General features: G+C 38.3%; 1 protein-coding gene across 4 annotated transcripts in view; it reads left to right on the plus strand.

Moving 5' to 3' along the window:
* The first annotated feature begins 557 nt into the window (after nt 1–557).
* Nucleotides 558–14,803, plus strand: part of Ikzf2 (IKAROS family zinc finger 2) — a 156,011-nt gene continuing 141,765 nt past the window's right edge. For 2 of the 4 annotated variants that reach the window (XM_059278299.1, XM_059278302.1), the window contains exons 1-3: nt 558–683; nt 2,199–2,247; nt 3,060–3,167. In XM_059278299.1, coding sequence (XP_059134282.1) covers nt 654–683; nt 2,199–2,247; nt 3,060–3,167 — 187 coding nt within the window. In that variant the 5' untranslated portion in view covers nt 558–653. The remainder of the gene's footprint in view (nt 684–2,198; nt 2,248–3,059; nt 3,168–14,803) is intronic. The other 2 variants (XM_059278300.1, XM_059278303.1) reach the window with 1 other exon arrangement.

Here is a 14,803-nt window from a genome sequence, read left to right on the forward strand (position 1 = left end):
TGCCAGAGGCCACAAAACAGTCCTGTGAAGTTGGCCTAGGTTCCTTGCTGGGTTCTGCCTGACTGTCCCTCCCCTCGTTCCCCCCCTCCCCTTTTTTCTTTCAGTTTTCTCGTCTTAGCTTTTGGTCGATTCTTAAGGAACCGGTGGATCAAGTTTTTTCTCTTCTTGTTAATCGCATTGCTGTAGCACTGACTGACCTCTCTCTCTCTCTCCCTCTCTCCCTCCCTCTCTCTCTCTCTTTTTTTTTCCTCTTTCCTGAAAGTACGTGGTGCCATTCCTGAGTGACTTTTCCTACTAGACCATCCCAAAGGGACGAGGGGGCGGGGGAGGAGGAGGACGAAGAGGAGGAGGAGAAGGAGGAGGAGGAGGTTGGGGGGGAGTGTTCCTTCTCTCTCATTTCTTGGTTTTGTTTATCAGCCGATCTGTTTGCTGGATTCGGGCTTGGAATGACCCACCTGTAAAGTGCTTCCCTCCTCCTCGCCTTGAACTCTGCAGGGGGCTTGGCCTGGAGGGGGCCAGGGAGGGAAGGGGGGGGGGGACACAAAAAACTTCTTTCTTTCTTTCTCCGTTTCTCTTCAGCCCGACATTGTCACCTCCTCTTGGAGGGGTTAGAAGAAGCTGGGATCTCCCGACAGAGCTGGAAATGGTGATGAATGTATTTTAATCAAAGGACAATTTCTTTTGTATGTACATTTCGTTTCTCTTGATCCTTTTTCTTTCTTTTCCTTCTCTGAGGGTTTAGTAACCAGTTCACTGATGGGGCAGACTTCTTTTGCTTCTAACTGACGCTTCTTTTCAGTATGTGTGTTAAATGTGTACATTTTTAAAGAGGTAGACTCCTCTGTAAGATCTCCGTAGAAACTGCTCCCCTTTTAAACTTTACGGATCCCTTTCTTTAAAGCCTTATGTAATCATAATTGAAAGAATTTGATAAGAGTAGAGCAGGTCGGGATTTAACTGCTATGTAGTTGCTGAGGTGAGAATTTGATCTGATTATTCCATAAAGAAAGAAAGAAAAGTTTTTTGGGGGGTGGGGGGGGAGGGAGGCTGGTGGTGAAGTGGGGGGGGGGGGGGAGAAGGGAAGTGGTTTTGGAGACAAGAAGTGAAGCTGCCTGTTTTCCAGTAAGTAATGGAGAAATTCCAGGAGCCAGGGCTAAATATACTTGGCGATCAATACAGAAATGGCTCATTGTGAATAATTTAGCTGCTGCTGCTGTGAGAGTTTTGAAACTAAAGGCAAAAAGGACCAGGGCCAAAGGAAAAAAAAAATAAGTAAAAAAATCTTTTCAGCTCTTGTCAATTCTTTAACTTTTCCCCTCAAAAAGAATACAGTTAGATTATCGATCTTTTCATTATGGAATCAAAGCTAGGGGGTGTCGTCCCTTGCAATTTACTTTTGTTTCTGGGGATTAAGTTCTGTTTTGTGTTATTGGTGCATGAAAACCATTCCCTGGTACTTGGGGTCGAAAATGATCCCCTCGTGCACAGGCAGAAAGTTTCTGAAATGTTGGGAATCTGCATGTCTTAAGTAGGCTTGGCATTTGTCTCCAGCCATAGTCTGGCAGGAAATTAAGGGTACGTTGAACAGGTGCTTACACAGAATTTGGGGTAGGCTGAAATGTCAATACAAGCCGGAGAGTTGGCCAACTGCTACCAAAGTCTTCAAGATGCAGTGTAGCACTCAGTATTTTTGTTTTGTTGTTTTCTTATGTTTGTTTGCTCTCCCCTCCCTATTAGAACATGATGAACCAACTCGCAACAATTGTGAATAGAGCTGTCTGTATACTAGGGAAGTCCTCAAACGATAGTGTGATTGTGGGAAGTAGCGAATGGTCAAATACTTAGATGGCAGTTAGAAGTTGGCGAATTCCAAGTATACCCCCTCTGCATTTTCTTTTTCTTTCTTTTTTTTTCTGATAAAACAGGTAACTTTTGAGTAAGAGCGTCCTTCTTTGCTTGCTACAGCCCATCTTACAGCTCACTTATCTTCCCTGTCCTATCTCCAGCAGGGATCAGATCATTTGCAGAGAGTTCAGTGACTGGCAAATGAGCACACACAGTACACTGTAGCGTGTGTCTTGGGCACAGGTTGCAGGAGCAACATGGACTAGCTGCTTGGGGCTTCCAATAAGTTAAGGATTTCCTGGCAGATACCTGGAGGCATCCTTGGGTTAAGGTGGTGATCTTTTGTTTTACAGCACTGCACTTTGACTATGGAAACAGAGGCTATTGATGGCTACTTAACATGTGAGTACTCATTCCCATTCATTTGCAGCGTGGGGGGGTGGGGGTGGGAGTAAAGTTAGCTTCTCGGGTACCTGCATGTGAATTCCTGAGCCTTGAGTTTTTAGGACTCTGTGGTTTTATTTGCCAGTCACCATTTTACCTTTTAATGAGGAAGGATTAACAGAAGCAAAATGTAAGAAGGAGGACATAGAAACATACTCATTTGATAAAGGGCATTATTTAGTCATTGTAGCTTACAGATCTTGAGTTTTCTAGTTGATTGTTTTCTCCACTTAGTTTGAATTTAGAATACATCCGGTCACAGATATATCTTCTAGTGTGGTGTGTACTGAAGATTTACTGCTAGGTGACCTAATTTTCCAGACACATAGTATGAAAGAATTAGCTTCTTAAGTTCACTTTTGTTTTTGCTTTTTTTTTTTTTTTTTAAGCAAGCTCTGTTTGAGCCATCCAGCTAACATTTTAGGAAATGTTCACTTTAAGTACTCTATATTGAAGAATTAAATTAGATTATTAAAAAAACAAAACATACTGTTTTCACTAGAACTATTTTGGATCTCAAATACTTCCTATTCCCATTGACCTGTAAAAGTGTTTTATGATAATAAAGTTTGTTCATTTTTTTTATTATGGGCTAGTTTTTTTTTTGTTTCATTTATTTACTATGTGTTTTATTTCTTTATAGTTTCTCCTAAAAGAAAAGCATGTTTCTTAAGCATTCAGTTCTGCATGCCCTTTGAATGTGAGGCAGTCCGAGTAATTAGATGTTTTATGATGAAGAACAGAAACCAAAAGATTTTATTTTTTAAAAGCAGGTGACAATGAGCTTTCACCCGAAGGGGAGCACGCCAGTATGGCCATTGACCTCACCTCAAGCACACCCAATGGACAGCACGCCTCCCCAAGTCACATGACAAGCAGTAAGTCTTCATTTTATGTTTTTTTTTTTAAATTCTCAAGTGAGAGAGATTTGAACTTGTCAGGTCTGTGGGGTCTACTCACTCTGTGGTGTAGTGACTGCTGTAGCTTTTGCTGAGGGAAGAGCAACCCAGATTTATTTCCGTTCATAAACCATGAGCCTACTTACTAGTCTGAACTATCCCAAGGTGGCGTTTGCGAGCTGGTGCTTACCTGTGCCAGGTAAGAAGTGTTAGGATTTGCTGACTATTGTTTCGACTTGAAGGTTCACACCTAGATTTGTTGTTGCTTGATGAAACATCGTGGAAATGTGTCGTTTCCAAAGGCTTCCTTGTAGTTATTTAAAAAAAAAAGTAGAAATTTTGTTGCCTTGGTATGAAGCTAAAACATCAGTGGTAGGATTGAAGTATTGCTTGCTTTTTCAAAACAGAGGAGGCAGTGTGAAAGTGTAAAGGAGTTAGAAGTGAGATGTCATTGACAATTTGTGGCACTCATTCACATCCATTTCTTTAACAAAGACGAAAGCAGTTTGTTTTAGATTGTCCAGACAAGAAGTAAGACTATTTGGAAGCATGTTTTGGGCTTGCAGGCATGGCAGTTTTGGCTCTTTGGGTGTTTCTGATTTGGAATGTAATATACGTTGTTGAGGGTACCAAAAAGGCAATTGGCCTGCTGTGAGTGTCTAATGCTTTTATTTGTTAAGATTGTAGTTGGTCTCTTAATTAAAATGTCTTATCAGATTAGTTAATTAAGTGCAAATGGTCTACCCCTCCTACTCAGAACAACTTGAGATGTTTCCTTTGCACTTTGGGTATATGTTATGGTCTTAAGTGGAAAGGGCATGGCTTATATTAAGTTTAGTTTAATTTACAACTTTTCTGCGTGGGTGATAGGTGAAGGAGACTATCTTTTCCTCTTTGGAGATTTAATAACCAAATAACCTAGTTAATTATAAGAATATTAAGTCAATTCTGGTTATCTGAAGTTCTCCTTTCTCGTTCTCTCTTCTATGCTGACTTAAGTTACTTGAAAGCTGTAAACTTCATAATTGGTGAAGACCTCTGAATTCTAAGCAAAGGTTTATCAATTACCCTTAAATACATTTTTCACTTCATTACCTTCAAATGATTTTGGCTATTGACTTGAAATTGTGATTGACCTCTTTGACTTTATTTCATTTAAAAGTTTTCTTTCTTTTATGAATGAGGAAAACTTATTCAAAAAATTTCATTCTTGAGGAGGGCTTTGAAATCCCTCTATGATGTAGAAAGGAAAAAGTAATGATGTTGTTGAGTGATTCATGCTGAATTATATTGTTACTTCTCTTTTGATGGATCTTGTAGCACTTTTTTTTATGCTTATTGATTTGAGAAAAGTTATATTACTGTAACAGTATATAGAGATCTTGCACTTTAATATTTAATGTTATTAGTACTTTGGTAGAATATGTTATTTGTTAGAAACAACTTTTTCATAAAAATCTCTCGTAGGTTAAATTAGATTTACAAGGAGTTTCTATTGTATTCTAGTTGATCTTTAGCTATTGTTAAAAACATTGAGTATGTAAAATAGAAAGTAGCTGTTGATCAGACTAAACTGTCATCCTGGTCACAACCAGAAAATTATTAAGAAAGTATTTGCTTAGTTGACCCTTCGTGGTCTGCTTTTCTGACTGCTTCATTCAAAAAGGCATTTCCCTTCTTTTTAAAAAATAAACATTGCAAAGTAAGGAAATGATTAATTTGGACAAATAAGAATTGCATTTTTTCCACACTTTGAGCTTTTCTCACCCAGCAACAGTAAACGTCAGTTTGGTAATTTTGTGGTTTTTTTTTTTTTTTTTTTAAATTTATTAGCCTATGGCAATTCCATGTTAATACAGCTTTTGGCTAAGCTCTCCGTGTTTTTAGAGTTGCTGGTTAAATATTTTGGCTCTCACTTCAGAGCTGTCTGTTGCATCCTTTATGTAGCCTCTATTTACAGTATCTAGGTTACCCACTTAGGTGTTAGATGGAGAAGATACCCACTTTTCCTCTCTGTGAGATCCAGGAGAATATCAGCATTGTAGACTGCGAAAGCAAACAGAGTTGAAGAAAGACTCTTGTCTGTTAATTAGAACAGACACCTAGAATCGGTCACTGGGATGTTTGAAACTTGGAATAAATTTTGTATGTGGTGCCTGAAAATTCACTCCTATGTGAGATCACTCGTTTCTTTCTCCGTTTACACACGCCATTGACTTTGATTAATGAAAATAACATGTTCTCCGCATTAAAAGATATCTTCAAATGTATTTTGTCCAAGTCCACTTCTTCCAAACATGGAATTAAAGTTTGGACTGGAAGTATTAAAACTAGAAGTCAGTGTGCAAACTTTTTTGATAGGATAAGATAGCGTTTAGTAAGTGGGAAAGAGGGATTGTATGTGTGATGGGGGGGAAAGGATTCTATTTAAGTAGCATGAGGAAGAAGAAGAAAAAAAAAACCAAACCAATCCATGATCTTTCATAAACTAGCATCCTGCCCCGTAGCACCGGTAAGGTATGATAGCCCATTTACTCTGCCTTCAGGAAAGGGGTCAGTATCATTATAAGTAAGATACCGATCATCAGTTTAGTGGCCTCAGTGACTGTTCTAAGATGAAGGGCATCTGTACACCGGGTGTCAGCTATGGCATAAAAACAATGACAGCAGCCATCGTTATTTGACAGTACAGGATTAGAGCAGGGACGACTTGGTAGAGAAGGAAAAATGTTATAATGCCTGACAGTTTGGGGTTTTAAAATCACGAATAAGATAACCTTCAAGGAAGTAACAGATATTAGTGATCCAGACATCTTATAATGATCCCTTCCTGTGTTTTAGAGTGATTTTTCGCAGAACACGTTAGACTTTTTCTTCTAGAATAAAGATCTCTTTGATAGGAGTGTGGACATTGTTGCCTGAGATCATTAGTGTCCATGTTGAGTTTGCTGACAATCTTCGGTGTCAAGGATGACAGTATGTGCCTTGATGGCTACTGGAAATACACAGTGTTAAGTGACTTTAGACATAGAATCTGGAAGTTAAGAATCTGAAATAGACAACTCAGACAGAATGATATAAAAATAATCTGTATTGTGTTTTGGCCTGTGAGATGAAACTTACCTTGTGATTCAGTCTGTTTCTGGGTTAGCTTGCTCCTAATTCTTGTATCCTTGCCAGAGTATCAGTTTCAAACTATTCTATACTTACGGCTGTCTGTTTTTAACATTTCATTAAAAAATATAGTTACGCCGGGCGGTGGTGGCGCACGCCTTTAATCCCAGCACTCGGGAGGCAGAGCCAGGTGGATCTCTGTGAGTTCGAGGCCAGCCTGGGCTACCAAGTGAGTTCCAGGAAAGGCGCAAAGCTACACAGAGAAACCCTGTCTCGAAAAACCAAAAAAAAAAAAAAAAAAAAAAAAAAAATATAGTTACTAATTGATTTGTGTGTATGTGCACATGCCATGGCGTGCATTACAAGGCCATAGAAGAGTGGGTTGGAGTTAATTCTTCCCTTCCATTGTGTGGATCATGGCTATCGATCTCAGGCCACCAGCCTTGGCAGCAAGCTTTTTTGCCCCCTGAACCATCTCATTAGTCTTTGAACAATTTTTTGAGGCTCAAAATTCATATTTTTTTCTTACATCTACTTTTAGGCCAATAAATGCATTTTCCGAGCAGGTTATACCTTAAATAATATGGAAATACAGTGTGGCTTAAACTTCGTTTCTATTACTTTAAAGCTCAGCCATGCAGTCACTACTGCTGATCAGCTTGATGACCAGGTGGCATGTATGGGATCGGAAGAAGTAGTAATTCTAGTTTTACAGGGCTCTCACCAATAATCAGGTCAGGGAATCTAGTTTATTCTTTTCATAGCGCTTTACATTCCTTCTTTTCATAGCTGGTTTCCGTTTTTAGAACACAGTGAGGCAGACGTGTATTCCGAGTTCTATTTCTCACATGTGAAAATTGAGGCTGGAAGAAACCAGTTGACCTCTCGAGCCACTGAAGGAAGACGAAGTACTCAGAGTGGGGGTGTTATCTTGAGGGTTGGTTAGCTAACCCTTGTCTCTGCCATGCCAGCCTGTGATGTTGTCTGCTGTGTCCAATGTTGACCCATGTTTTAGTGACCCCCCCAAACCAAAACCCCCCCAGCATTTTAGACGTAGAGGAATACTGGTATGAAGATGGAGAGATGTCAGTATTCTTGTCAAGCTGCCCTCCAATGTGATTTGTATAATATAGCTTATTATGGGATTCCCTGGCTCTCTGAGTTGTCTTCTACAGCTTAGTTTGGCAGTCATCCTTGGGTGCATTTCCATAGGTCACACCCTAATGTAACACCAGCTGAGCTGGATGTAAAGCCTAGCTGTTTGGACTCATAGCAGTGAAGTTGTGTGTGTGTGTGTGTGTGTGTGTGTGAGCGAGCGTGTGTGCGTGCGTGCGTGCGTGCGTGCGTGTGTGTGTGTGTGTGTGTGTGTGTGCAGGTGTATATATTGACATTTAGTTCTCATCTGCTAGAAAATTTAAAACAACAACAAAGAGCTCCGACGTAATGTCTTGACATCTATCAGAGATAAGTGTCATGACTGTATCAAATGGAGAAAAAAAAAGGAAAAAAGTTAAAAAGGAAACAAGTGTTAGCATATGTTTGCAGGTAATTAAGAGCAAAAACCATTGTGTTTCTTCCTCTGCGCCTCATTCCAGCCTGGCTACTCCATTTCTTTCTTTCTTTCTTTCTTTCTTTCTTTCTTTCTTTCTTTCTTTCTTTCTTTCTTTCTTTCTTTCTTTCTTTCTTTTTTAAGGCTGCTTAGAGATGAGCATTAAGGTCTTTCTTGGGAAAACAAGGCAGCTTTCTGTAGAAAGGTTATGTATCTGTTGAACTCTGTCTCTCCTCCTTGAAGGACTTTTTTTCTCTTTTTAAAGGTAACATGATTGATAAGTTCACCGGGAATCTTCCTATAAGCCATCATGTAGGAGGACACCAGGAGCCAATGCTTCTCTTCCCTTTTGATACACTGATGTATTTTGAATATTGATGTATTTTGATCTTACGATATTATAGAAAATAAGCATCCCCGTCCAAAAATTGAAGCAAAATACATTGCTTCTTTTAAAAACTTTTTCATATTTTATATATGTATATGTACATTGGTCTGATAGTATTTCCCCTTTGTGAATAGAGACTCAGAATCTCTCTCCTTTGAAACTGATAAAGAATATTTAGGAGTATTTATGAATTCCCTTTTCCTTACAATCCTTATCACTGCTGGATTGGGTGGAGGTAGACTTGTATACGTTATTGTGGGTACACCAGGTGCTCTGATGATGGGAGAAATGCTTTCCATATTCTTTTCTTGGTCTTCACACTAACTCTGTGAGGAGGGGAAAGAATTTCTGTGCTTGATAACATAAAGCTGAACATCAAAAGGTGTATGAGCATTCACTGACTTATGCTAGAATGCTTGCTTTCCTAATAACCTACTAACTTCCCCTAACTTGAGTGCGAAGTACGGCATTTCACATCACCTCTCTGAGCTCCAGTTTCTCACCTGGAACTTGGGGCTGACTAAAACCGACCCTACTCTGCTGTTGTGATATTTAGATGGGGTAATGTATGAAAACTGCTCAGCACAGCTCCCAACACGTGGTTGGATCTGATGAGTGGTCACTGAGATTGTTGCTCAGGACAGTCAAGCTATTTATTTATTTATTTTTTTAATGTACAAATGACTCACAAGGAAAAGGCATTGTCTTCAGATCCAGATCTGTTTGAGATCTGGGCCTTTTGTTCTGGCTGTTTATTGCATGGGGCCACGGAACAGAGGCAGCATTTCTGATAATTTAGTCTAAAAATGGAAGAAAACTATCCATTATTTGGCGCATCTATGAAGTGTTTGGCTAGAAAGTAGTGGAGTTGGCCTATGTATTGGGTTTTTTCTTTTAGTGGTTTCAGTGTTCATAAGTAAAGGTTTTTCGTTTTGGTATATGTAGAGGTCTTTGTTTATCGTTGTGCTCCAGAGAAACCAGTCATTAAGACAGCAAACAGAAAGTCCTAATGGAGTTTTCTATCCATGTTAACCATCAGTGCTTTCCTGGAGTCTCCATCTATCTAAACCTTAGTCTCATTGAATGCTTCTGAATTCAGTATGATAAATTCTTCTATAAAAATGTATTGTATTTTCATTTATGAGTATGTCTATGTGGGGATAATTGTGCCCACGTTCAGGTGCCTACGGAGTACAGAAGAGAGTGCCAGGTTCCCAGGAGTGGAATTACAGGTGGTAATGGGTTCTGGGAACCAAATTCAGATCCTCTGCTAGAGCAGTATGTGTTCTTAACCACTGAGCCATCTCTCTATCCCAGAGTGCCATAAATTCTTTTTTTTTTTTCCCCTTTGGTTTTTCGAGACAGGGTTTCTCTGTGTAGCTTTGCGCCTGTCCTGGAACTCACTTGGTAGCCCAGGCTGGCCTCGAACTCACAGAGATCCGCCTAGCTCTGCCTCCCGAGTGCTGGGATTAAAGGCGGGCACCACCACCGCCCGGCCAAATTCTTATCTCATAATCACTTTGTCCTTCACTTTGTACATTTTTGGTGTGGTAGTTTGTTTGATGTCAATTAAAAGTATGATTATTAGTCTTAGACGGTTGACATTTTGCTTTATTATTCTAGTAGATTAAATTAATAAATGTTTGCCTGCTGTTCTCTATAAGGTGAGGTGAATAGAGAGGTCTCCTGTTTTTCTCCTGCAGGAGATAGACAACAACTTATACTCAGTATCATGTTGTAGTAAGATGAGTCTTGATTGTAGGTGAGAAGTCATACGATTTAAGAGGGAATTTTCTAGAGAGAAGTTGTTTTAGCCGACATGTAGTAAGTATAAAGGACTTGAGGAAGAAGTGAAAGACTTTCATTAAATGGTTACTCCCAGCAAGGGGTGAGAAATAACATATAGCATTCTGGGAACGAGAAATGAGCAGGTTGGTGTTTCTGGAGTGTAAAGTTGGCCTGTAGGAATTTGAAGTCAAGAGATGGCTCTGGAGAGGTAATCAAAGTAGGATACTGGGATATCTTGTATGACAGGAAACCTGGCTTTAACTTTTAGTGGAGTCCAGGGTGCTAACAAAGCAGGTGACTTCAGTGTTTTTGATTGACGTGGGTTTTAGTGGCTGTAACATGGGGGGCAGGGGCATGGGCTGTGGATAGCCAGCCGGGGCATCTCTATCAGGCTGCTGTAACGATTAAGTGACAAGCCATGAGAGCTAGCGGTCATGAGATGAAGAGGGAGAGAAGAAAGAAGGGTGTGGGTCGCGTTTTAAAGTGGGCATGACTTTGACAGTAGCGTTTAGGAGATGGGAAGTTGATCACGGTCCTTAAGTTCCTGGTTAGATGGGGGTGTGTCCTGTCTGTCAGCAAAGACAGGGACTACTTAGAGCTAAATTATTGGAAAATAATTTCCCCAAATTGAGTTTGGGAGGTGATAGCAGTTAATAGCGGGACAGGCTAGACTGAAGTATGAAGTCTTCGTCAGTGGCAATTATGCCTCTTCACTTCACTGCTTCGCTGCTGTGTTATTTTAACACCGGTGTTTCTTAAAAATTCACTCGTCAGTAATTGTTAAAATTTTGATCAGTGGCCTTACTCCCTCAATTATCCCATTGAGCAAAAATTCTCTGTTAAAATGGACAAGCACATGATTTTGTAAACTCTTTGCTTAACAGAATCCTTTTATTCTATTTTCAGAAGTTGAGTTAACTTATGGGATTGACTCACTGATTTTTTAAATAAAATATCTGAGCCCTTTTCATTAAAATTTTTGTGGTATATTTAGTATTATACATTATATATATATTTTAAAGCTCTAAGCCAAATATGTGCCATAAATCCAAATGTTTATATTCTAATGAATTACATTTATTCAGTAACATATATCTTTCTTAATAAATAGGTAACTCATAATATATGACTAATTATTAGCTGAGTGCCAGTCACTTCTGCGTAGTCAAGGAATTTTAGCATTCTAATCCAGATTCTTTTTCAGAACTTTGAGATAAATATGTAGATACTATATGTATTGTTTTTTTTTTTTTTTTAAAAATGTATAATATTACCTAGGGAATAATGTGCTACTGCTAATGCCTTAATTAACACACTTGTTTAAAAATATGTATTAGAGAATTTAATTTTAAAATAGGAATTTCCTAAGGTGCCATATTCTATATGAATGTTAATAACTGGAACACCTGAGACTTCCTTTATGTAAGGAATTCAGAACTCTGTTAAATGAGTATTTAACTGGTCTAGCAAACATTTATTGAACACTTACTTTCTGTGATACATAGCTGATTTTAAGGAATGGAAAATGATGAGGGGCTTGGAAGAGGGCATCTCTAAGGGCTCCGGGGAATTGTTATTTCATTCCATAACATAGGGCCTGCACTCCCCTTGGCTCGATCAGATAATTTCTCTCTTGTGAACTGACCTACATGGGTGAGGAGTGAAGGTCACTGGGAGAGTTACAGATTCAAGTATTTAATGGCCCAGTGTATTCAGCCCCACCATAGAGAGAGCGCTGCTACCCCTTCGATATGATTTCTTCTCCTTTAAATGGTAGTGGATTTAGGCTGCCCAGCTCTGGTTTCAGTGAAAAGCTCCAAAATAACAACAGCAACAACAACAACAACAACAACAACAATTTCTTCTTCCTCCTCCTCCTCTTCTTCTTCTCCTGCCTTCCTCAGCTAACACAGCCAAATTCTATCTATTACCTACATTAATACATGTAATCAAGTTATAAGCAATACTTGCTGGCCTGGGATCTATTCATTTTCTTTAATGTGATTTATATCTGTCTTAAATTTGTTAAGTGTTGATTTTAAAATGTAAACCCATAGAGGCAATCTTACCTTGCCTGTAAAGGCTTCCTCAACTCCTATTGTAGTAAATTTCAACTTGGATTCACAGAAGCATTGACAGGTGAATGTGGTCAGCAGTTTAAGAGGCTTTACTGCTGTTTTAGGTGAAGATGAGAAAGAGCTCTGACACTTGGAAAAGTCGCCTCCAGTGAGCTCAAGATTGAAAGAACAAAACAAAAAGTATTCCCTGGAACCAGTGACATAGTCTGACCATTGCAAATGAGATTCTCTCTCATAATTATAATACTTCATGTTAGCCATTATAAAAGATATTGTAAGTACTGAGTATAAATGACAGAATATTTGTAAAGCATATATTTGTATCATGGGATCACGTGGTGATTGCAGAGAAACAAGTCTGATATTTCTCCTGCTGTCATTGATGACTACGGTCACATTTTATCTGTCTACCTAGTCCCCATATATGGTATGCCCTGTAGATGACCAGAAAACATTTACTGAATGAAATAACTATTAAGCATACCATATTGCATACCTATTTAAGACAAGTGCTTTTGACCAAGTCGAAGTAATTTGGAATTCTGATTTCTTAGATGTTAAATAACTTAAAAGCCTAACTTACCCGTGTCTTTCCAAGTATGTGTTTATTTTTATAATACCTCATTCTTAAATATTTGTCATCTTGAAGGCTGTCCCCAAAAGATGATCTGTTAGAGTCTACAGCTCTCTTGAAAGTTTTCTTGTACAATCATTTTCAGCGGGACCCAAGATAACGATGCTGTGAGTGCTTCCGTGAGGTATCATCGTCTTCAGTACTATTGTACAGTCTTTCCACAGAACATTTAGAGTTTACAGATTGAATTCCATATGTAATTTTAAAGACAGCTCTCTGTCACTTATTTAAAGCTGTTTTTAGTAGCATGCACGAGATGAAATGCTTCAATTAACTTTTCTTGTGCATTGCAGATATTTTGAAGAGCATGTAATTAATCAGTGAAAAGTCACGTTCTAATAAATTAGCATTCATGGTGTCGACACCCTTGACATTTTTGTCATTACTCTCTTATTATCATTGAAGCTGTAGATCTCCTTACACCTGACTGTATCAGCTCTGCCTACTTCTTACTAAATGTAAGGCTTGGTAGTGTTTTGAAGGGCTGGGGGTACTACATTATTCCCTTTCAGTTGAATTAACGCTGAGAATTTTCAGTTGAGTTCTGCAAAGGCACCATTTTTGTAAAACTATACTGTATAGACATTTTCTACTGTGCCCATTCTCATAAGGTTTCGTGTTTTACATTTGTTATTTAAAATATACACATTTTAATGCATTATGTGTATATGCACAAATGGGTTTCTCTTATAAAATGTCTTACATATGATCTTTATTTAGACTTAGACAAATTTTTATCTTTTAGGTGGTCTGATATCACTTAAGTTTCAATACATTGATTACTGTTAATTTGAAAAGTGGCATTTATGTAACTTATAAGGCTGAGAATTTGTTCAATTACTGAGTACAAAATAACCATCCCAAATACTTTATAAAGCATTGTTTGTCATCTGAAAATTGGAAAGTGGGCATTTTAATAGAATTTGTAGCTATTAAACAAAAGATAAGCAGTACCTAATCATTTGGGATATTGTTCAAAATTACACAGAGTAAAAATACTGACGAATATATTATTTTTAAATATAAAGTGAATTCTATTACGATGTTAAACTTTTGTAAAGTATTTGAAAACAGCTGATTTTGCTTATACAGACTGAGAACTAGAAAAGAATACTGGTGTTTGCTGTGTATCTAAATTCTCAAAGTGTCAACTATACGCTAGTCACCTGTCTCAAGTTTATGACCCAATGACTATTTAGGTTCAGGATCTGGAGAACAGAACAAACTGAAAAATAGACCCTATGTGTCTCAGCAACATGAAGTCAAAAGGTTGTTTTTATGCAGGTTACTGCAGTGAAGCTAATTCTGTATATGTCTTAATGAATTTAAGTGGCTTTAGTTGGAGTACTAATCAAGAAATCTCAGAGCCCATTAATGAATTAGATAACAGATCTCATTCCATTTTGTACAAGATAATGCTAGTTATGTTTTAAGGCACATAGGTGAACAGTGTATGAAACCTCAACCAAGAGAAAACCTTGTGCCTTTTATGCCTTTCATGCATTTTTATGATTTGTAAGTGTGCAGACTGGCCTTTTTTAAAAAATTGTAAAGAGGTTTACATTCTTTGGAACTCTTATAAAGAATGAATGCATTTGCTACTTGTGCAATTAAAATAAAAAAATAAATTGATTCAGTTAGCCATCTTTCAAAGAAATAAAACGCGGAGCTGTTCTGTGAGAGAGCCGATTGCGGCTGTGACCCAGGAGCTTGGCCTCGAATGGCAGTGTTATTACGCCCTCTGAAAATGGTCAAGTGCTGCCCCCGAGGGCAAATATTGAAACCCGAGGGCACTTCTGTATGCAAATATTAGCCTCATATTTATTGAATACTGTTTTAGTTGTCTGTAAATTCTTAATGGCTATACTGCTGTTAAAATTCCAGATAATATGCTGTACTCCTAAATGTGGGTGATATCCATTCACAGATTAAGATGTTATGCACTTAATAATGCACATCAAGATGCTAAAATGATTTCTGGCAAAAACAAGGGAGAATTTGTAGCAGATAACAGAAAAAGAAATATGAGAAGAAGGAGTTAAAAATTACACATAGATTTTCTGT

The sequence above is a fragment of the Peromyscus eremicus genome, chromosome 13 (assembly GCF_949786415.1).
Source record: "Peromyscus eremicus chromosome 13, PerEre_H2_v1, whole genome shotgun sequence".
In the NCBI taxonomy this organism is placed as follows: domain Eukaryota; kingdom Metazoa; phylum Chordata; class Mammalia; order Rodentia; family Cricetidae; genus Peromyscus; species Peromyscus eremicus.